Source organism: Spodoptera frugiperda, chromosome 19 (assembly GCF_023101765.2).
Source record: "Spodoptera frugiperda isolate SF20-4 chromosome 19, AGI-APGP_CSIRO_Sfru_2.0, whole genome shotgun sequence".
Taxonomy (NCBI): domain Eukaryota; kingdom Metazoa; phylum Arthropoda; class Insecta; order Lepidoptera; family Noctuidae; genus Spodoptera; species Spodoptera frugiperda.
Window position 1 is genome coordinate 7,756,848 of NC_064230.1, and position 23,451 is coordinate 7,780,298.

Genomic DNA, 23,451 nt, shown 5'->3' on the forward strand with positions numbered 1-23,451 from the left:
CTTTCTAGCCAGTATATTTTTGTGGATGTAGATTTTATGGCATTAGTTGTTATTGTAAGGTCAAAGTATTTTTTCTTGTTAAACCAAAGTTAATAAATGTGAATAATAAAGTCCTTAAAATCAAGAACTTAATTAATTTAAGATGATTTTTTTATTTAAATCCTTCCAGTTGTAACCGATTTATTTATTTTGAACGCTGCTGTTAAAAATGATAAATACGATCCATTACAACCAGAATATCAGACAACTTTCGGAAATAAATTAACTTTTATATGAGCCAGCACCGCTTCATATTAGTTTAAAACACTTATGAACTATAAATTAATAAATAACAATAAAGTAGTTGAAATTAATAACTTTTCATACTACTAAATAAACTTTATGTAAAATTATTCCACTTTGTTTACGTAGAACCAAACGTATTGTATTATCAATATTTTGCAATTTTAAATGTCAGTTACTTCCTGTCAAATTCACATCAAAAGTGCGATGTCGGCGTAAACCTTGTTTATTATTGTTTTTAATTAGAAAAACATTACACAATGACTGTACCGTTTACTAAATTAGACATCCCGCTCAGTCGGCTGGCCGTGGTCTGCCGCGGTTGCCTGGCAGAGTCGGGAGAAATGAAGAATATTTATGAATGGGGAATTCATGATGATTATTTTCGAGTTACTGCTATTGAAGTAAGTTTATTAAAGGTTTCCTTTACAAAAATATAGTTTTATCTTTATTTATTTTAGTCTATAGCATATATCTCGTAATTATGTACTATCCAACAAAAATACTTATTGAAAACGGACCAGTAGTTCCAAAGATCAACGCGTATGATTAAACAAATAAAGTCTCTTGTATCGTCACGCCTTTTATTCCCGAAGAGGTAGGCAGAGGTGCAAATTAAGGCACGTAATGTCACTATACAATGTTCACCCAATATTCACCATTTGTGTTATAAGTCCCATGTAATTGGGGGTGAGCTTATAACCATATACTGGGCACAATTCCAGACTCCTTGTTGCAACTGAGAAATTTTCCAAAAACCAAAAATTGCCCATTCATTTTATGTCCGACGTGGGAATCGAACCCGAGTCCCCTTGCAACTGCACTCGCAGCAAAAATAAGGCAGTCTTCAACAAACAAACTCTTCAGGTTTATATATTTGTATATCTAAGAATAGATTCCAGAGCTGCGGACTACCTAGCGGGTTTACTGTGGCTCCGGCTTGAAAAGCAAGATGGAACGGGGTGGATTTTAGTCAGTAAGAGTCTGACACTCCCTCTTGCCTTGCCTAAGGCGGGAAAAGTCATTGGATAATTTTCCCCCTTAAAAAAAATTTTTAGAATAGATTAATACTCTGAAGCGTAGCGTAGGGCGCCCTGCAGCTAGGTGGAGTGACGATATCCGCAAGGTGGCTGGTAGTGGTTGGATGCGTAGAGCTGAAGATCGAACTCAGTGGCCATTGGAGAGGCCTATGTCCAGCAGTGGATGAGAACAGGCTGATGATGATGATGATGATGAGATTGCTACTTATACCTATACTCCTTGCAGACGAGCAGAAGGCCTGGTATATCAGAGCTGCTCTGCTCCTCCTGCGAAGCTGCCCTCATCAGCTGCAAGCAGTTCCAGGATCGGTGTCAACTCTCAGACAGGATACTGAAATCTACACTTATAGTTAACAGGGTATGGTCGTCTTTCTTACACTTTCTAGAAAAGCATGCAGGGAGAAGTGGAAATGTTAAATGTAAAACACAGGAGATTTTAAAATATTGTTTTTACTGTATTTGAGTATTTTTTTATAAAATTTCATATTCATAGTAAATGATGGTAAATGAGCTGATGGATCGCCTGATGGTAAGCAATCGTCGCCGCCCATGTACACCCGAAACACTAGAGATGTAACAAGTGCTTTGCCGGCCTTTTGGGGGTTAGGAATTGAAGGGTTTTTGGAAAATCGGGGATTGGGAATGGAGGTAATTGGGCAGCCGGTAACACACAACATAACGTACCTAAGCCTTGTTTCACGTCGGTTTTTCTGCTCAGCCGTAGTATCACTCCGGTCGACCCCAGCACTGCCGAAGCATGGCTCTCATACACTTAACTTTCTAATACACATATTTATTATTTCTTTTCTATTCACAGACCAAAACAAAACCACAGAAAGGCCACAAGAATCAAGTCACCTGCATCCTACACGACAAACAACTAGACATACGTATCACAGCACCGAAGACAGATGCAAGAATTCGTCTCCCCTGCCCGTACCACTGCGAAGAAAACTTCCTTAAGAAGAGTGATTTACAGGCCCATTTGAAGAAGACACACAATCTATCAGAAAATATAGAAATTCAGATGCAGTATTATTGCGCTGAACCTCAATGTGTCTACCATGTGTCCTCAAAAAAACAGAAATGGTTTACCGGACGTAAATTCTTGAACCAACATATCAACAAAGTGCATAAAACTAAATCGTTCCTTTGTAACGACTGTGGGTTGTGTTTTTCTACTGAAACTGACTTTCAAAGGCATTCGAAGAGCTGTAATTATGTCTTCATATGTCAGATGTGCGATACAAAATACAATACTAATGAAAAATTAATGGTCCATTTAAAGAGGAAGCATCCTAATGTACATCAAATGTATAAAGCTGAGAAAGCAGAAAAAAGGAAGCTAGAAAACGATATAGATTTAAAAAAGAAGAATAAGAAACCGGAGACTTTAGTTTCAGAAGAGATCAACGCTGAAACCGTGACTGAATCTTGGAATTTCAACGAGCAAAGCTCTAAAGCTGCTAAACTTAAAGATCTTAAAGATGCATTCTGTGATAGTCCGAAGAAATCCTTTGCTACACAAGTACCTGAGCACATTAACAACGATGTGGCCTTACCGTCTTGGGCCCAGAATGAAACGAAGACCGATGAAATATCAACACAAGTAGCGTTCGAAGACTTATTAAGCTTAAAATCACAGAACAGTGAAGATGACATGTTTTTCTCTGAAGCGGTGTCCTTATCAGATATTCAGACACAAACGTTTCCAGTGGAATTTGGTTTAAGCCGTTCCAATAAGGAAACACAGTCTTTAAGCTCCCAAACGCAGTCTCCGGACTTGAATTTTAAAGAGACACAGACATGCTGTTGCCATGATAGTGGTAGGAACTTCAAGATCTTTGATAGTTTATCCTCTAGTCCTGCTAGCATTAATTTTACTTCAACGGAGACTCAGACTCAGGAACCGAAGACCTCGGTGAAGTCCGATGTGTTGTTGAGCTTTAGTTCAGCGGAGACTCAAACTTGTTTTGATGATAACTCAAGCATTTGACGGTATTATGATTTCTCGTTTGAAAGTACAGGGTTTTTGGCTTGTGGGAGCTTTTTTGGTCCGTAGAGATGTGATTGTACTATGCGTAGATGTATAGGGTGACTGGTAATTAGTGAACGATATTTAAACACGTGATTGTACTCATGATTACAAACAACTTTCCCAAAGAAACATCTTTGTATACTCATTAGTCTTACTTTTATCACAATAACAAAAATTCATTAGCACGCGCGCGTTAAATTCCGAAATACCTACCTAGTTACTAGTCTTCCGATAACGCGGGCGCCTCGCTGCTAACAGCTGATCTTGTGAAATAACGCGCTAGCTTAAGCTAGCTTAATCTGTTTCATTATTGTGATAAAATTAAAACCAATGAGTATACAAAACAAGTGTCTTCGGGAAAGTTGTTTGTAATCATGAGTACAATCACGTGTTTAAATATCGTTTACTAATTACCAGCCACCCTATATGTAACTAGCTTCTACCAGCGGCTTTGCCCACGTTCTCGTGGGATAAAAAGTAGCCTATGTGTTATTCCAAACCATAATCTACCCCTGTTCCAAATTTCATCTCAACCTCTTCAGCCGTTTTGACGTGATTGAGTAACAAAGATACACACAAACTTTCGCATTTATAATATTTAGTAAGATGTATGTAAAAGGGATTTTTGAAATGAATTACGATTATAAACTTTAAATGTACTAGTGGTAAGGTATATTTTGGGATGTAATCTATTCTTCTATGTATATTTTATCTAATAATGAGAATATGGACTCCTATGTAAATACAATGAAATTAGAAACTGATTTCTCAATGTAAATATTTAAATAAATAAATGTGAACTCTATTTCCTAGTGCTTAAAGTTGAATTTTAAGTGTCTTATTGGATTAGCTATTAAAAAATTTAAAATACATATTTCAGCATACGATCAGTCGTGTATAAGGTGTTCTAAAAGTATCTGCCACGGCTTTAATGGGAGGTAGTGTTGTGTTTGAAGATTGCAATAGTGAAGAAATTTCGTACCCTTTTTTTGAGGGGAAAATCATCCAATGACTTCTCCCGCCTTGGGCGAGGCGAGAGGGAGTGTCAGACTCTTACTGACTAAAAACCACCCCGTCCCTTCTCCTGCTTTTCGAGCCGGAGCCCCGGTAAACCCGCTAGGTAGTTCGCAGCTCCGGAAATTTCGTACCCCGGACCAGTTAATTCAAAATTAACTTAACCTGTACCTATAATCTGTAAGTCTTTAAGAATCAGACTCCCATTCCCAGATCAAAATGTCAGAGAACGACCTTGATCCGGAGCTGCGGACTACCTAGCGGGTTTACCGGGGCTCCGGCTCGAAAAGCAGGAGTAGGAACGGGGTGGTTTTTAGTCAGTAAGAGTCTGACACTCTCTTTCGCCTCGCCCAGGGCGGGAGAAGAGATTGGATGATTTTCTCCCCTCAAAAAACCGGTTTTAATGGGAGGTAGTGTTATGTTTGAAGATTACAATAGTGAAGAAATTTCGTAGCCTGGGCATGTATGTGTTGAAATATTTATCTATCTATTATACTTATGTAAGTAAAACTCACAATTTTATTATAATAATATATTCAAATAAATATACGACATATTATTTTGTAGTTTTATTATAATAGTATGCATCTCCGTGTGATGGCTTGGTCCCTATCCCTTCATAAGGCAAAGGGAATATTTTTACCACCATGTTTACTTCAACGAAAAGTTCAGTGAATATTAAAAAAAGTAAATATTACAAAAAAGTGAATATTACAAATATTCCCTTTGCCTTGTAAAGGATTATATTAGTTCTAATTTTAGATAGTGTTACATGCGTTGAAAAAAAGGATATGTTGTGTTGATTATCATTTTCGTTCATAAAAATTTTTTGCCGGACTGTAGTGTAGTGCAGTGTCGATGCTGAGTCCCTAGGCAGTTGCCTACTCTGCCTTAAGGTTAAGCCGGCTCCGATCACTGAGCAGGGCCCATTTGTTGTGTCACAGTGCACAATCACATTATGGCATCTCCTCTTTGTACTAGCTTCATACTGAATAATTTTACACAAAATTAAAACTACAAATTCAACAATAACAACATTATTTATTATTTAAATCAATACAGAAATAACTTATAATTACCTTCCCATAATTAGGTACTTAAAACAATATATGTACTTATACCGTATGACTGGTGAGATACGTTCAATACTTATGGAGAGCACTGGGTACTCGATTCTCGTTAACTTGGTATAAAAAAATAGGTACTTAATTTCTTATCGAAATGTCTCTAAAAATAAGTGAAATTTGGATAGGTCTCGATGTAGGTAGGTAACAGCTGTACAGTGTTAGTACCTATGTATTCTGTGTTGATAGCGCGCTGCGCGACCCGTGCGTCCGCGCGGTGTCCAAGTATTCCGCAGTTAAATAAATAAATACTGGACTCTCGGTGTACTTTGTACGAAGTTTACTAAGAAGTTATTTAATATTTAATTGTTATGTTATTTTATTTCATAATATATGTTCGCACACTATCACGTCCTCAAATATTGAAGGTATCTCACCCGTCACCCCTTATAAACAAATAAAACCTATCTCAGTACACCGGCGTGAAATAAATCAATGTGGGGCAATCAAAGTTTCTTATTATAGCATTTGAGAATAAAAAGCGCTTCGGTTTTTCGAAAATTTCTCAGTAGTAGCACGGAGTCTGGAATTGTGTCCAGTATATGGCAATAGACTCACCCCCTATTACATGGGCCTTATAAATAAATTGTGAAATGTGGGTGTGCATGAAATGCCACTGTAATATGCGTCTGGGAAAAAATCTGATAAAAAAAGCGTTTTTACCAGAATTATAGGGAACAGAGAGTAAAGTTCCCTAAGAAAAGGATGGCGGGCTTTCTGCCCAACTACCCATGTTTATTCGCATGTAAACTTCGTATGTGCGATGTAAGATTTATGACGATTGATTTTTTTGCTCGTCGACATACGACTTCTGTCATGTGCTGTGATTAGTCCTAGCGGGATTAGGCCTCCGGTAACCTTAACAACGGAGGCATAGTTTCAGTCGTTCAAAGCAGGAGTAGAATCGGGGTGGTATTTAGTCAGTAAGAGCCAAATATTCTCGCCTCACCCAGAACAGGAGGAGACATTTGATGACTTCCCATATTTTTTGGATGCGAACGAGTAGACGGATCACATGATAGTAAGCAATCACCGCCGCCCATAAACACAGGCAACACTAGAGAATCACAAGTGCGTAGCCTGCCTATTTAGGGGTAAGGCATTCAAAGCTTGGGAATTTAAGAATGAAAGGCATTGGAGCTGCAAAAAGGGGGTTTCGAGTGCTTTCACTGCACCCAAAGTTTTTAGCGTTTCACACCGGTTACCTGCGAAGCCGTACTATTAAATCTAAACCTTACAACAAGGATTAACATTAGCGTTATTACTATGATTCTGGCAACATCTCCTCTCTTGCTTCTCTTGTTTCTCCTCTCTTCTGCCCTTGCCGGCTAGAGGGCGGTCCCTCTCGTCCCACACGACGACACCGTCGCAAGCGCATATACGCTTCGGGTTTTGGAACACTCCTGCTGAACGTGCTATGATGCCGCAGGCTATCCTGGAAAAATATTTAAAAATTAATTATTATGTTATCGGCTTACTCACGTAACTGTTTGACGAGGAACTCGACTAGTTTAGACAGTAGCAGCGACAATCGCCGCGTCGTGTGTCGCGGAATGCTGCTCAGGGATATGAGCCTCTTGCATGGCTTGAAACTAGTCGAGTTCCTCGTCAAACAGTTACGTGAGTAAGCCGATAACATAATCATTAATTTAGTATGTCTCACGAAAGTTACAATAAAATCATATTTTAAAAAGTTAGTGTTATTATGAACAGCGGGTGATAGTCCACTGCTGGACTATGCAGGCACGGTTGGCGCGGTGGCTGGGCAACTGGCTGCCACGCAACTTGTAGCGGGTTCGATTCCCGCAACGAGCAATTAAAGATATTCATAGCATAAACACGTCTCCTTATTACGCTCTCGAAGCCACGTCATTGCACGAGCATGCATGAAAAGACTGATGACTGTTGATGAAGCGAAAGAAGTGTGTAAGAACCGTGGCAATTGGCGTTCCATTGTCTCTGCCTAACCCCATGGGAGACAGGCGTGAGGTTATGTATGTATGTATGTATGTATGTAGCAACTCTTTGTGTGATCCACAAATTGTTGTTTCGGGTCTGGGTGCCATGTGTATGTGAACTTATATGTTTGTAACCGCACCCACGAAACAGGAGAAAATTCTAGTGTGAGGCAACATTTCAAAAAAAATAGAAAATATAAGTGTACTCACGGTGTCCCACTATCACCATCTATCTTCGAAGAGGGTGAACAACCTCGTCCGAGATCGTCCTTTCTTTCAGTCACAGCCACTGATCGGCCGATTATATCCCATACCTGAAATAATAGATGTAAAATATTGATGTATCTATTTAACTCGCGTACTTATTACGTTTCTTTTTGGGTGTCCAAACGTTTTAAAAACTATTTAAATAAATAGTTAAGGACTACTCTCGGCACTGCTGTGTCGGTTCGACCGGAGTGATACCACGGCCTCAGAGGAAACCGACGTGAAATAATCCCAATCCTAGTTGCCCCAACAACTCTTAAATTCCTAACCCCCAAAAGGCCGGCAACGCACTTGTAACGCCTGTAGTGCTTCGGCGATTGCTTACTATCAAGTGATCTGTATGCTCGTTTACCGACTAATACTATAAAAAATTCGCAAGTGCAACTACTAAGCAAGTGGTCTCGGGTTCAATTCGCAGATCAGGCAAAGGATTATTAGGTATTTTCGGTTTTTCGAACGAAAAACAACGCAAGCGTTGTTTCACTTCGGTGTACAGTTCGGCCGTGGTATCACTCCGGTCGAGCCGGCCCAGCAGTGTCGAAGCATGGCTCTCCCACACTTGTTAAACATTTTAATTTACCTTTAGTACATTATCGACTATTCTGAAGGTAGCGCGTCCATTCTCATCAGCGATGATGTTGCCAAGATCACCAGCGTGGCGCCTGTCCTTAGGGTCTTCGGGACCACCGTGCGGGGCCCCGCACGGATTGAAGTGCTCCCCTATAGATTTGCAACCCTGGGAATGGACGAATATTTAATTAAATTCAATTCTTGATATCTGTACACTTAGTACGAGTTTGCTTTACGTTGAACGAACACGTAACGAGAGCGATCGGCGGTCTGTTTTGATTGATCAGCGCGAATGAACGAACCGATTGATAATATCGTGTCATTGGTAATATTGTGTCACAGGTCATTCTGTGTCATTGGTAACATTGTGTTATTATTCACATCGCGTCATTGATAAGATCACCTCTTTGGTCATATCGTGTCACTGGTCACTAAGCGTCAATGACCATATCGTGTCATTGACCATATTGCGTCATTGGTCATATTGTGTGTAACGGTTCTTCGCTTCAGGTTCGAAACAAACTTCAAAAGTACACAAAATAAATAATTACTTAATTCCTAAAGCTAACGCTAATTACTATTTACATTATTATACAAATAAAAAAATATTAATATGAACTAAAACTAATTAAATATTAATTCATAAGCAAACTCGGGAGGCACCGTATGTTTAGCAGTTCACGCCGTGATCGCGTGGAGGGATCGATAGGCGGCGCGCGCTGTGGAATTTTACCTGTGCCAGAGCTAACTGGACGACGTTGAGGTCGGACGTGCCGCGTTACCTAAATATTCTTTCCTTCTACCTGCGACTATTATATTGAGTCGAGATTATTTAATTTAATATATTATAATTTTATAGATAATTATATCTATCTAGTACTTGCGCGGCTGTTAAAGTTTATAACAATTGAGTGTATCGTTTTCACCCCGAATCGGGTAAGTGTTGCAAAATTATATCTATTAAGTATAGCTCAGTAGAATTGTAAGTCTGATAAATATGCGTTGGGCTCATCTTCTCATTAAATTGCTACCTTGCTATAAATTGCTTGTTTGTTCAAATATGTAGTAGCTTGTAGTGACAGATATTTTTATACTAGCTACCTTTCTGCCGCTTTTATGTACATTGACTGCCTCATCAGTGATCACTATTTCATGTCATCCTTACCATCTGTGCCTCATTGTATCACGTCGCTTTTGTAGAATTCACATAGGGGTGTGGCAGTCACGTAAATATTGAGGGTAGTGTTAAAGTGGAAGGTTTACACTATTCCAGGGTTCACCGCTCCGGTACCGGACTTCGCTGGTACTAATTGGACTACCCTGCAACCTACTTTCTATCTGCGCTACGACGACCACCGGACTACCCTAGTGGCCGACCACGCATTCGCCGATCTATCAGGGCAGTGGTATTGATTGCTGGACTTTTCACGTGTTGGTCTTAGTGAATATTGAAGAACCCACTGTCTCCCTTGATCTTAGATTCTCATTATACCTTCTCTTAGCATTATAACGGCTGTTTTATTTACCCAAAAGGTACAGTTGTTACATGTGTAATTATTCAGTGTGTCATTTGTAACACCGCGTCATTTGTCATATCGTGTCATTGACCATATTGCGTCATTGGTCATATTGTGTAATTATTCAATGTGACATTTGTAACACCGCATCATTGTTCACTACGCGTCACTGGTCACACTAACCTGGCTCAAATCCCCAGCAGTATGCACGTGCACACCATGCATGCCTGCCGGCAGCCCGTCGATGCTGCCATCAGCCACCAGAGCACCTTCCTCCGTCTGCTGGAACCTGATCACTCCCAGCACCTGCCTCTTAATCTTGCAGCATGATTGGCTTGATATCATCGCTACTGCTGATTGGGTTTCTGTGAAAAATAAAGGTTTTTTTGCGTCATGGTAAATGCCGGCCAACGGCAAGTGCCAATGTAAGTTTTTCTAAGTTATACATATTAGGTATGTACTTTCTAAGATTATTTAGAAACTCGAATATGCCGGCGCCACCGGAGTGATACCACGGCCTCACAGAAAACCGACGTGAAACAACGCTTGCGTTGTGTAACATTGTGTGAGTGAGGTTACAGGAGGCCCAATTACCCCCCTTCCCAATCCTTAATTTTCCAACAATCTTTAATCCCTAAGCCCCAAAAGGCTGACAACGCATTTGTAACGCCTCTGGTGTCCATTGGTGGTGGCGATTGCTTACCATCAGGTGATCCGTCTGCTCGTTTATCGGTTACATCATCATCATCATCATCAGCCGAGAGACGTCCACTGCTGAACAAAGGCCTCCCCCTTAGTCCTCCACGTAGAGCGACAAGCCACAAACTTCTTATCGGCTTATACCATAAAAAAAATCAAATCTCCAATTTCTCACCTCCAAAGCCCTGTAACACAGCTCGTTTGCCAGAAGTTTTGGAGACCATCTCCAGTACTTGTGTGCTTGGTAGTGCAGTCTCTACTAATATAGCGCCTTCCTTGTACACAGCATCTTTGACTCCTTCTTGGGACTTCAGTTCTGCGAGGGTCTTGTTTAGGACAACTTCGTCTGGCTTCGGACCGAAGTCTACTAGGACTTCCAGCTGGAATAGAGAATGTGTGTGTTTTTGAAAATGTTTTTTTTTTTTGTATTTTTATACTTATTTTTTAGGTAGGAAAGCCTTCGCCCTGCTGTGAGACGATCATGGCTGAAATGTAAATCTAAATGTTGCTCCACACTAGAAATTTGTCCTATTGTGTGTGCGTTTACAAACATACAAGTTCACATACTTATGACACACAGACCCAAAACAACAGTTTGTGGATCACACAAAGATTTGCTCTGTGCGGCAATCAAACTTGCTACATGTAACTTGCGCCGCCATGACCGCATCGTGTGTCACGGGATGCTGCTCATGAATATGAGCCTCTAGCATGGCTTGAAACAAGTTAAGTTCCTCGGCAAAAAGTTACGTGAGTAAGCTGATAACATAATAATTAATTTAGGATTAATTTCTTTTTACTTTTGCTGATGAAAAGTTAGAACTGATTCAATTTATTTATAATTATTTAGTTTGTTCCAAAGTGTAGTTCCAAATGGAAAAAAAAAACGACCGACATGAAAAAGAAATTCATGTTTATAATTTCTCTGATACATTTTTCCAATTAGTACATAATTGTACAATTGTATAATTTTCAAATAAGTATATACATTTCGATAGGTACTTAAATAAACTAATAATTATATACTCTATACGACTACAAGGAAGTATAATACCCATGACCTTTGTCTCTATTTTACATAAATTAAAAAAAGAAAATGTAGCCATAGTTGTTTTCATTCGTCCTTTTATGCTAAAAAAAAATTTTTACGTGTTTAATATATTCAATATTCTTCGTAAAGAGACTAGATATCTTCTGAAGGTTATTAACAAACTATTTAAACTGCAAAGTCATGTAAAATATGCACAAATTCTTGATTGGAAAACTATATTATTTCGTAACTCCTGTTTTTTAGTTTCTTTTCGTAAATAACTTAAAATATCTTACCTTGGACATCAACATCTTGGTGCAGAAATACTTAGAATACTATATAAAGTTATAATTATTCGAGAATATTGAATTACAATGCCGTTTTTATCAGCAATCGGTATTTTTCTCGAATAAAAACAAATCGACGTGCACCTTGACAATGACGTATGCGTTTCGTTTCACGCTCATGAATCTCATAATTGGAATATGTGCAGTAGAAAAAAATTAAAACAAAATCCCTTTGAATTTTTTTAACGTTGCCCTACACTAAATTGTGAGTGTGTTTACTATAAATACAATTATATATGCACATCATACTCTTAAGTATGATAGAGCCATGCCAAAGAGTACAATAATTAGTATAGGGGAAAGCCATGCTTTGGCACGAATGGGCCGGCTCGACCGGAGTGATACCACGTCCTCACCGAAAACCGACGTGAAACAACGCTTGTGTTGTGTGAGTGAGGTTATCGGAAGGCCAACCACCCCTTTCCAATATTCCCAATCCCCGATTCCAGAGCAACCCTTAAATTCCTAACCCCACAACCGGCTGGCAACGCATTTGTAATCAAAGCCTCTGGTTTTCGGGTGTCCATGTGCGGTGGCGATTGCTTGCCATCAGGTGATTCATCTACTTTTTTACTCTTTACTCTATATGAGCACGCTATACATAAGAGGGATTTGCCATAATCTCCGCACTTATCGAAATATACCAGAGAAACTACTGACGAGTCTTCGTCAAATAAAAAAAATCCTAGCGTGCAATGAAAAAAAGCATATATCTGGATTTAGGTCAAACTGAGAACCTCCTTTTTTAAAAGTCAGTTAAAAAAAAACCACAAAGGATACCTCTAAAAATTCATTTATTGAAATCATATTTCCATACTTTAAGTTAAAAGTATCGTTATAATTATAACTATAAAATCTATAATTTTTAAAGCACATACACATTGTACTGTACTTATATAATTTAATTATATTATACAATCACTATATAACAAATCTACTATATAGGGTGACCGGTAATTAGTGAACGATATTTAAACACGTGATTGTACTCATGGTTACAAACAACTTTCCCAAAGAAACTTTTTTTGTATACTCATTAGTTTTATTTTTATCACAACAAAACAACAAAATGTCGTGCCCGAGCTTTTACACGATCAGCTGTTATCGGAAGGCTAGTAACTAGATAGGTATTTTGGAACTTTACGCGCGCGTACTAATGAAATTTTGTTGTTTTATTATTGTGATAAAAATAAAACTAATGAGTATACAGAAAAAGTTTCTTTGGGAAAGTTGTTTGTAATCATGACTACAATCACGTGTTTAAATATTGTTCACTAATTACCAGTCACCCTATATACATATAATAAAACTACAGTAAATAGGAAATTAGGAAGATATTGCTTTACATGCAAAATTCACAACACTTACAACCTAAAATTTCGAGATAGGAATTAATATCATTAATACTTTGTCTGGGATAGGAATGATAACTCAACAAATTCAATATATTCATCAATGGTAAGCAATCAACGTCGCCCATAAACACCCGCAACACGAGAGGAGTTACAAGTGCGTTGCCGGGCCGTCCTGCGTGAGCGATCTAGAAGCGAACGCGAAGCAGTGCGGTGACACGCGAATCCAACGCGATACGGTGTGACGGCGGCTATGTCCTACGTGCATGTAAATCGTTTCGTTTTGTTTCTGTTTCCGACATTATAAACAAACACGTGACGGCACCGCGTCCAGTTCGCGCGACAATATCAAGCCAATTGTTTGCGTTATATCGCCTCACTGCATCCCACGTGCGGTTGGTGACGTAGGCCACGTCAATACATTTTGACAGTTTGTTGTTTTCGCGCCGCGCCGCACCGTATCGCCTTCGCGTCTAGATCACTCTCGCACGATTTGTAATATTCGTTAATCGCCCAATAGTTTTATAAGTCGAAATAATTTATTTTCGTTGAGTCATCATCCCATAGTTCTTTAGGCATGCCTAAATGCCTAAAGGCCTAAAAATAAATTACAATTCATCTATACAGCATATAGGAATCATACATTGGCGTAAAGATTATCAAACTTGCTACCTAAAATGGTAAACAGACTTATATTTTTAAATAATTCATTTAATGGCAGTGCAGTTTGTCGCCTGGACAGTCCACGCTACCATCAGTTGACTGGACAATCTCTACACTACACGAGTCACTGTTTACATGTTACCATTGGCTCATGACGATACCTAAGTACGTATCGCCTGGACAGTCCACGCTACCATCAGTTGACTGGACAATCTCTACACTACACGAGTCACTGTTTACATGTTACCATTAGCTCATGACGATACCTAGGACCTAGAGAGTCCACGCTACCATCAGTTAACAATCATTTCACTGTATAACTGGTACCTAAGCACCAAAATATATTCTGAACAGTCCATCCTACACTACACAAGTCACAGTTTACACAAAAACTAGGGGACTATCCATAAATTACGTCACACGAATTTCGTGATTTTTGACCCCCTCTTCAATTGGTCACATTTGTGAAACCTCCCCCTCCCTAGTGTGACGTCACATTAAAAAAATTTCCATCTAGAATCTAGATTTTCGATAATAGTTCCAAGTTCGTATTTTAACAGTTAGATTATAATAATTAAAACGTGACGTCACGAAATTTAAGACCCCTCTCGCCCCCTTGTCACATAAACTCACACTTCGTCGACCCCTCCCCCCTTAACGTGTGACGTAATTAACGGATGGCCGTAAGTCCATATGATCATCACTATGTCACAAACGTTGAATGTTCCGGGCTATTCGTGGCTGGTTTCCCGATAGATGGCGCTGAATTGAACATTTTCACATTTTATTTCATTATCACTTTTTAAACACAAAATCTTCAGCTTTCAGCTATAGCAACACACCACTCACTGTCAACCTCAGTTTCCACTTGCACCGTAGCCTCTTGCTCCAAAACTTGGTTGTTCATCATACCGATGAGTTCGGAGTACTTTGCTCTTTGCTCTTCGGTCATAACAGCAGGATTGTGATTCTTGAGATGGTAGTTTAGATGACTGCTCTGTTTGAAGCGCTTGTCACAAATCCCACATTGGAACGGAGCAACGTTGGTGTGTGTTCTCATATGTTGCTTCAGGTGAACGGATTGGCAGAATGTCTTGTTGCACACTACACAGCGGTACGGCTTGACTTTGGTGTGAATACGGAGGTGTTGATCCAGGCCTGACTTCTGGGTGAAAGCCTTTGGGCAGAAAGTGCAGGGAAAGGGACGGTCTCCGGTGTGCATCCGCATGTGTTGAAGGACTCCGCCCTGGAAATAATAAAAATAGAGATTATTGAATCTTATTTTTTCTTACTTTGCTTACTTACTTTGAAGAAAATACTATTGTATAGGATTTTCTCCTGTGTCGTGAGTGCGTTTACAAACAAACAAATTCACATACACATCACACCCAGACCCAAAACAACAATTTGGCTTACTCATGTAACTATTTGACGAAGAACTTGATAAGTTTAAAGTCGCGGCGTAGCGGAATGCTGCTCATGAATATGAGCCTCTAGCATGGTGGATTAATGCTCAAACCGTCCCGTGTGAGCCGAGGCCTTTAGTCAGCAGTGGACACTTATAGGCTGATGATGTGATGTATGATGTGTTTCACCATAAAATAAAGTGTACAACTCACGTGCTGCGTGAACCGCTTGTGGCAGACGTTGCATTCGAACGGCTTCAGCTTGACGTGCGCTATCGCCGTGTGCTCCGACAACTCTTTGCTGGTCTGTAGACCGAGCCCGCATACCTGGAACAAATATACAAACCAAATAAATAAAGTCACGCGTTTTATCCCCGAAGAGGTAGGCAGTAGGTGCACATTACGGCAAGTAATGCCACTGTAGAATGTACACTCACTTTTCAGTATTGGTGTTAAAAGTTCCATGTAATAGGGGGGGGGGGTGAGCCTATTGCCATATACTGGGCAGAATTCCAGACTCCAAAGCCCTAGTAACACTTTGTATATACCGACTTTTTTTATTTATGGCTAGATACTTCCACTCGCTTTGAAGCTACTGATTGTAGCGTGATTTTTGTAGCTCATTATAAACTTTCCTCGATAAATAGTCTATTTAACAAGAAAAAGAATTATTCAATTCGGACCAGTAGCCGGTAAACAAGCAGACGGGTCACCACCGGACATGGTTAACAACCGGCCTCGCCCATGGGCACTCGAAACACCAGAGGCGTTAGGGCTATGAGGATTGAGAATTAGTTGTAGTTGCTTGTCTTAAACCTGTTTAAAAACTTAACAACCCTTACCTATTATAAGGCACATTCAATTAAATCGCAGACAACACTCAATCATACACATTGCCCATTATTATGAACCCCCAACGAACCTCGAAACTAATCGAGTAACACACTCGTAAAATAAAAATCAAACTCACCTCGCAGGCATAAGGTGCCGGTGCCTCCTCTCCGCTGCAAGCGAGTGGTTTCTCGCAGACTTGGCAGCGGAGCCCCTTTCTACGGCGCGTGTGTTCATCCCGATAGTGGGCGGAGTACTCGCAGCATGAGAAGAATATCTGGTGGCAGGTGCCGTCTGCTACCAGAGTTGAGGGTTGGAGACATTCGAAGGGACCGCTGTGGAAGAGTATACTTGTTTGTTAGTAGTTCCTGGGGAATCGAAAACTATTCTATCTTCAACGTTTTTACGGTATAAGCCGGTGAACTAACAGACGGATTGTAAGCACACCTGATGGTAAGCAATCACCGTCGCTCAAGGGCACCCGAACGGCCTTTTAGGGGTTAGGAATTTAAGAGTTGTTGGGGAATTAACCTGGGGAAGGGGATTAATTGGGTCTCCGGTAACCGCACTCAAACAACTCAAGCGTTGTTTCACGTCGGTATTCTGTGAGGCCGTGGTGTCACTCCGGTCGAGACGAGTCGAGTATTTGAAGTCAATTATTCAAATAAATCAAAATATCACTATTAAAGTCAAAGCCAAAGCATTTATTTCAATTAATCCTAAATAAGGCACTTTTGAAACGTCAAATTAAATTGTCCGTCACTCTGTAGCGAAGCTAGGTGCTCGTTCCAAAGTGTAGCTTCGAATGGAGAAGAACGAGCAAGAAACTCAATCGTTACTCTTTTTTAAAAGTGTTTATTTTTACAATATCTGCCTCCTACTGCGAAACGTGTAGCGGGTTCGATTCCCGCACGGAGCAACTCTGTGTGATCCACAAATTATTGTTTCGGGTCTGGGTGTCATGTGTATGTGAACTTGTATGTTTGTAAACGCACCTACGACACAGGAGGAAATCCTATTATTATTAAAATGTACTCACGTGATAGGCTCAGTCTTATCCTTCCTCGGCACCTGCTTCTCCTCCTTCATAACCTTATCCTTCTTAACAACACGGTCAATCTTCTTCTTCTTCGCCTCCGGACCTTCATCGGACTTGATGATAATGTAGCTCACGTCATTGGACGCTAGAGTCATCACGCTCGTCGGTTCCATCTCGGATAGCACCTGCTGTGTCTTCAGCTTGATCAGGCTGTCTTCGGTTTGGGGTTTTTTCTGAAATTTTTGGGGAAGAGGAATATTAGTTTTTATTGACTACCTCGTTGGTTGAGTGGTCGCAAGTGCAAGTGCCGGGCAAGGTGCCTCGAGTTAGATTCCTGGGTTGGGCACAGTATTGTTGGCCTTTAATTTTATTAGAACTTTCGTGAGACATACTAAAGTAATTATTGTGTTATCGGCTTAATCACTTAACTATTACTGGGCTTTTTTTTTGGTCTAAGTAGTAACACGGAGTCTGGAATTGTGCCTTGTATTGTATATGGCAATACGCTCACCCACACAGATGGTGAAAAGTGGATGTACATTGTATAACGGCATTAAGCCATAATGTGTACATCAAGTTATTAATTTGTTTTTGAGAATTTTGTAAATAATTTAACATTTCTGGATAGCTTATAAACCAAGGAAGTTTTTCTAATAATTTGTATGCTTAATGTAATATCATTTCTCTAAATGAATCCAGTTTTCTGTTAACCATTTTGCACCAGGGACCTCATGCCTCAGAGCTAATTTTGTAATTATGAAATCATGAAATATTCCTCTCGAGAGTACAATACAACTAGTATTATCACCTCCTGAGAGGAATATGTCGCATTTAAAGTCACCCTTTATATATGAAGTATAGATAGAAGCCCTCACCTTATCATTAGCATGAGTCCAAACAGCAGGGTTTCCAGAAGCATAAGCATCAATATGCTCCATGCGCGCATGGTTCCGGAGTGCAACCTCACTGGCGAACCCTTTCCAGCAGAGTCGGCAGTGGAACTCATCTTCATCATCAGGAAGTATTTCTTTCTGTAAATAATTATAGATAGATATTTTTATGGTATAAGGTAGTAAAAGAGCCGATGGTTCTCCTGATAGTAAGCAATTGCCACCGCACATGGATATTTGAAACACTAGGGGCGTTACAAGTGCGTTGTTGTCCTTTTGACGGGTAAGGAATTTAAGGTTTGATGGGGAATCAGGGATCAGGAAGAATTCTTAGTAATTGGGCATACGGTAAACTAGGTAGACGGACATAGGATACTTTATACCCAAGGATTTCCTGCAAAATCCTACAGGAATAGGAAAAATGGGATTAAATGTATGAAGTCCAGGGTAATAGCTAGTTATTTATTAGGTACTAGCCTATGCCTGTATTTTGTCATTCTATCACATGAACATTTTCAAGATTTAGATGAGATTTTGCATATAGGTAGATCATTGTCTTAATCAGATATGTAGACCACTAGTGGTCTGCAGAAGGAAACCACCAACAAACCAACCATTACATGGGACTTATAACACAAATGGTGAAAAGTGGTAGTACATTGTATAGCGGCATTACGTGTCGTAATGTGCACCTGTACATTTTGGTGGATAAAAGACGTGATTATACTAAACTTACCTTAACTTTGGCGCGAGACGTCGGCATCGGAATAACGTTTACAAAACGTTCTTCGTGTGGCTCAGCCATTGTTGTAAATTGTTAAACACTGAAATTAACAAAATATTGAATATTTATTGTGAAACGAATCCAATAAGATGTCGTCATTATAAATATTGTGATAAATAGCGTGTTGTAGGCTTAGTAAATACGTAATTAACTCGAAATGTGTGATATTATTGCAGAAATTACGTTTTTTAATGATATTTACATTGTGCACAAATAGAAAAGTAAATAAGACATAAATTAATACTAAATGAATAATAAAGGTTATGTTTTTCCACGTACTGATACTTACAAAATGCTACGAGAGAAATATATCACAAAATTAAAAGCTTTAGTAAATAAATAAACTACAAAAAATGCGAAACAAATTCAAATAAATAATGAAAAAGCGGGAATCAAAAATTGTCAAAAATAACTTTTTATAAAAAGAAAACCTTAGACTATGGCGTTGGAAACACGGCAAAAAAGGTATTTGATATTATTGATTTTGATGACAAGTCGACATATAATCGTCTCATAAATCTGGAAACTGTTCATTTACTTTAAATAACTGCAAATATGTGTAAAATATCAACACTTTCATCATCGAAAACACAATTTTTCATCCGTCCGAGAATAGATAGGCGTTTGTTTTTTTTAATTAAAAAAAAGAAGCCGAAAAAGAAAAATTAAAAAAAAAGCATGGCGTAATCAAATGTCAAAATAAAAATGACACTTACCTAAAAAGATCTTTCAAGGATGTTGATTTTGTCGATAGGGATTTAGAAATAAACCACGAAATAAACGCTATTCAATATGAAATACAACAAGGCGTGGTTTTATTAGAGAAATGGACGCCATTCCATGACAAGCATACGAAAGACTTTATTGCGTAGTTAGGGAGTTTTTGTATGTGGCAACATTGAAAAAAAGTAGACAATTTTCATTTAGATAAATGTTTCATAATTTAGTTAAAAATAAATTAAGGATTGCTTAAAATATTTTATAGAATTAATTCTAGGTATATTAAACCTATATAACAGTTATTTTATTTATATTAGCTGATGATTCCGTTTCTAGGAAATTATTTTATTTGATCAATAACTGAGTTTCCTAGCCATTTCCAATTTACTGTTTAGGCGTAAATAAAATAGTAAAAATATAAAAAATGGCTAAAGCTACTACAATAAAAGAAGCTATAAAGAAATGGGAGGATAAAACGGGCGACCAGGCGGCTACGGCTACCGAAGTCAGTTTAATGTTCCAATGGCCTCCGATTGAAAAAATGGACAATACACTCGCTACTTTGACTAACTGCGAGTAAGTAATAATGCAATACAATACTAAAATAATAGATTTAATATTAACTTATAATAATAAACCTTTTTGAACTAGGCAGTTCGTGCAAATGTCTTTGCAATAATAATATTGTGTATCTGTATTCAATATTCGGAAATCCGAAGTACTTTTCGCGCTTATTTTCAAAATAAATGTTATTGATTATTTTAAATTAATAAAAATAAATCGGGTTTTCCTTCCTGACGCTATAACACTAGAAGGCACGAACCCATATCCACGGTTTTGTATTCGTTGGAAAGGTCTCGGGCTCCGTGAGGTTTATAGCAAAGAAAATTCAGAAAAAAATCAAAAGAAAAGCAGGGAATCAGAGAAAATCATTTGTGGCGAAACGGAGTTCGCCGGGTTTGCTAGTATTATATTAAAATTATCTACGCAAGGGATAGGTAGAGGTGAACATTATGGCACGTAATGCCGCTATACAATGTACACGCACTTTTCACCATATTTTGTGTTATAAGTCCCATGTAATAGGGGTGAGCCTATTGCCATATACTGGACACAATCCCAGACTCCATGCTACTACTGAAGAATTAAATATTAAAATGATGTTTTACAGAAAACTAAGTTTATCAACGAATATGATTGAAAAGGTGACCGGATTGAATACTTTTAAAAAATTACGAGTATTGTCCTTGGGACGGAATTATATTAAATCATTTACGGGCATGGTAAGTTTCAAATAAGTAATATAACAAATAGGTAAAGTGTCGTCCGATGCGTGCGATACGTACGATGCGTGCGATGAGTACCTACGATGCGTGCGATGAGTACGATGCGTGCGATGAGTACGATGCGTGCGATGAGTACGATGCGTGCGATGAGTACAATGCGTGCGATGAGTACGATGCGTGCGATGCGTACGACACGTGCGATGCGTGTGCTGCATGCGATGCGTGCGATACGTACGATGCGTGCGATACGTACGATGCGTGCGATACGTACGATGCGTGCGATACGTACGATGCGTGCGATACGTACGATGCGTGCGATACGTACGATGCGTGCGATACGTACGATGCGTGCGATACGTACGATGCGTGCGATACGTACGATGCGTGCGATACGTACGATGCGTGCGATACGTACGATGCGTGCGATACGTCCGACACGTACGATGCGGGCGATGCTTACGATGCAAATGTTTGTGGCTGTTCCAAGTTTGCCGGGCCAGCTAATAATTGATTATTTACGTTCATAGGAATCGTTGGGCGATTGCTTAGAAGAATTATGGATCTCATATAATTTGATTGAGAAACTGAAAGGGATACATGTATTGAGGAGTTTAAAAGTATTGTATATGAGCAACAACTTGGTGAAAGAATGGAGCGAGTTCAATAAGTTACAGGTAAATTAAATAAAAATATTATAACAAACTTTATTTTTTACACTATATTAGACACGTAATAAAACGTTGCCCCACACTGTACCGTGAGTGCGTTTACAAACATACAAGTTCACATACACATGACACCCAGACCCGAAACAACAATTTGTGGATCACACAAAGAGTTGCTTTGTGCGGGAATCTAACCCGCTATACGTTGCGTGCCAGCCGGATGCCCAGCCACCACGCCAACCGTGCGGTCAAAAGGTCCATGGACACTTGAAACACCAAATGCGGCACAAACGCGTTGTCGGCCTTTTGGGGGTTAGGAATTTTAGGGTTGTTGGGGAAACGGGGATTGAGAAGATTGGGAAGGGGGTAATTGGGCCTCCGGTAACCTCGCTCACACAACGCAAGCGTTGTTTCACGTCGGTTTTCTGTGAGGCCGTGGTATCACTCCGGTCGAACTGGCTCATTCATGCCGAAGCATGGCCCTCTCTCACCATGTGAGAAGAGGCCTTTGGTCAGCAGTGGTCACTTATAGACTGTTGATCAATGATGATGTTATAGGAACTCCCACACCTAGAAGACCTGTTATTTGTTGGGAATCCTCTATACGATGGTTGTGAACTAGACGCCTGGCGATCAGAGGCTGCCCGTAGACTACCAAACCTGAAGAAATTGGATGGCGAGACAGTATTGAGAGAAGATGAGCCGCCTTTAACAGTTGCTGATATGCAGGTAAGTTGGTAGAGGTAGAGAATGATTTGTGGCTAATTAGGAGTCCTAAATGAAATGTGACTGACTTACGAGCCACAAATGGAGACCTCACAAAAACTGGGTCATTAGTCTTCAGAGCATTTTTAGTGCATTAAATATTTGTGACTAATTGGCTCCCTAAAGAAATGCAAGTTGAACCGCAAAAGAACTGGGGCTTTTTGGAACCCCCAAAAGAAATGTGACTTTTTGGAACCCCCAAAAGAAATGTGACTTTTTGGAACCCCCAAAAGGAATATGACTTTTTGGAACCCCCAAAAGAAATGTGTTTTTTTTGACCCCAAACGAAATGTTATTTTTGATCCCAAACGAAATGTGATTTCGGATCCCCAAAAGAAATGTGACTTTTGAAGCCCCAAACGAAATGTAAGTTTTAATCTCTAAGAGAAATGTGACTCTTGATTCCCAAAAGAAATGTTAATTTTGACCCCCAAAAGAAAAGTGACTTTTGACTCCAAAAGAAATGTGAGTTTTGAATCCCCAAAATAAATGTGACTTTGGACCCTAAAAGAAACGTGTCTTTTGATCCCCAAAAGAAATGTGACTTTAAACCCCAAAAAATCTTTTGACCCCAAACGAAATGTTACTTTTGCCCCCAAACGAAATGTTACTTTTGCCCCCAAACGAAATGTGACATTTGAATCCCCAAAAGAAATGTGTCTTTCGACACCCAAATGGAGACCCCACAAAAACTGGGTCGTCAAAGCATTTTTGATTTCTCTAGTGTTACATAATATTTTCCTTTTTAATTTTAAAACTTCATAAAAATATTTTATTTCTCTTTCAGCCTGACTGTGGAGATGGTGTTGAAACCTTGGTCAGCGCAGAAACCAACGATTGAAAAAAAGAAAGAGAAAAAAAGTTTAGAACATTTATTGTGCAATATTCTTGCTTCAATTTTACTATTAACCGCAATGGGGAGCAAAAATAATCGGCGCTAGCGGAAGATTTGCCTTCAACAGATTTTAGTTAGCAGTCAAAGTATTAATGTTCAAGCTTCTGAAATGTAGTTAATAATCACACCAATATTATAAATGTGGAAGTTTGTTTGTTTACATGTTTATCCGTATATTACGCAGAAACGAATGAACGGATTTTGGTGCAGTTTAGTATACAGGTAGGGTATGAGCTGACTTGGGTGATAGGATACTTTTTATCCACGGG

The 23,451-nt window shown here is 39.3% G+C and overlaps 4 protein-coding genes and 3 long non-coding RNA genes across 9 annotated transcripts in view; 4 read left to right on the plus strand and 3 right to left on the minus strand.

Moving 5' to 3' along the window:
• LOC126911857 (uncharacterized) overlaps positions 1-5,494 on the plus strand; it is a 135,992-nt gene extending 130,498 nt beyond the window's left edge. The window contains exon 2 of the long non-coding RNA XR_007706337.1: positions 3,416-5,494. This is a non-coding gene — a long non-coding RNA (uncharacterized LOC126911857). The remainder of the gene's footprint in view (positions 1-3,415) is intronic.
• The window catches only part of LOC126911849 (uncharacterized), a 146,600-nt gene extending 132,118 nt beyond the window's left edge, over positions 1-14,482 (minus strand). The window contains exon 1 of the long non-coding RNA XR_007706326.1: positions 13,176-14,482. This is a non-coding gene — a long non-coding RNA (uncharacterized LOC126911849). The remainder of the gene's footprint in view (positions 1-13,175) is intronic.
• On the plus strand, positions 475-3,408 carry LOC126911812 (uncharacterized). Its single transcript, XM_050700733.1, has 3 exons — positions 475-686; positions 1,549-1,680; positions 2,140-3,408. The coding sequence occupies exons 1-3, from the start codon at positions 543-545 to the stop codon at positions 3,316-3,318; spliced, it is 1,455 nt and encodes a 484-aa protein (XP_050556690.1). The 5' UTR covers positions 475-542; the 3' UTR covers positions 3,319-3,408.
• LOC126911825 (copper chaperone for superoxide dismutase-like) lies at positions 5,396-11,983 on the minus strand. The gene is made up of 6 exons (XM_050700774.1): positions 11,836-11,983; positions 10,685-10,889; positions 9,994-10,175; positions 8,304-8,459; positions 7,667-7,770; positions 5,396-6,933 (listed from the first exon to the last, which is right to left on the minus strand). The coding sequence occupies exons 1-6, from the start codon at positions 11,848-11,850 to the stop codon at positions 6,726-6,728; spliced, it is 870 nt and encodes a 289-aa protein (XP_050556731.1). The 5' UTR covers positions 11,851-11,983; the 3' UTR covers positions 5,396-6,725.
• LOC126911856 (uncharacterized) lies at positions 8,566-9,803 on the plus strand. Its single transcript, XR_007706336.1, has 2 exons — positions 8,566-9,229; positions 9,567-9,803. It is a non-coding gene; the product is annotated as an uncharacterized LOC126911856 (long non-coding RNA).
• A 68-nt stretch (positions 14,483-14,550) lies between the features above and the next one.
• Positions 14,551-19,722, minus strand: LOC126911815 (zinc finger protein 16-like). 3 transcript variants are annotated; one of them, XM_050700745.1, is made up of 7 exons: positions 19,568-19,722; positions 18,804-18,891; positions 18,053-18,208; positions 17,178-17,410; positions 16,278-16,473; positions 15,521-15,634; positions 14,551-15,147 (listed from the first exon to the last, which is right to left on the minus strand). In XM_050700745.1, the coding sequence occupies exons 2-7, from the start codon at positions 18,870-18,872 to the stop codon at positions 14,719-14,721; spliced, it is 1,197 nt and encodes a 398-aa protein (XP_050556702.1). In that variant the 5' UTR covers positions 18,873-18,891; positions 19,568-19,722; the 3' UTR covers positions 14,551-14,718. The 3 variants fall into 3 exon arrangements, with proteins under 3 accessions (XP_050556702.1, XP_050556703.1, XP_050556704.1); XM_050700746.1 differs by lacking the exon at positions 19,568-19,722 and adding an exon at positions 19,283-19,542; XM_050700747.1 differs by lacking the exon at positions 19,568-19,722 and adding an exon at positions 19,141-19,244.
• A 273-nt stretch (positions 19,723-19,995) lies between these two features.
• On the plus strand, positions 19,996-23,204 carry LOC118280959 (dynein axonemal light chain 1). Its single transcript, XM_050700823.1, has 5 exons — positions 19,996-20,147; positions 20,743-20,854; positions 21,385-21,531; positions 22,081-22,251; positions 23,075-23,204. The coding sequence occupies exons 1-5, from the start codon at positions 19,996-19,998 to the stop codon at positions 23,126-23,128; spliced, it is 636 nt and encodes a 211-aa protein (XP_050556780.1). The 3' UTR covers positions 23,129-23,204.
• The last annotated feature ends 247 nt before the right edge of the window (positions 23,205-23,451 follow it).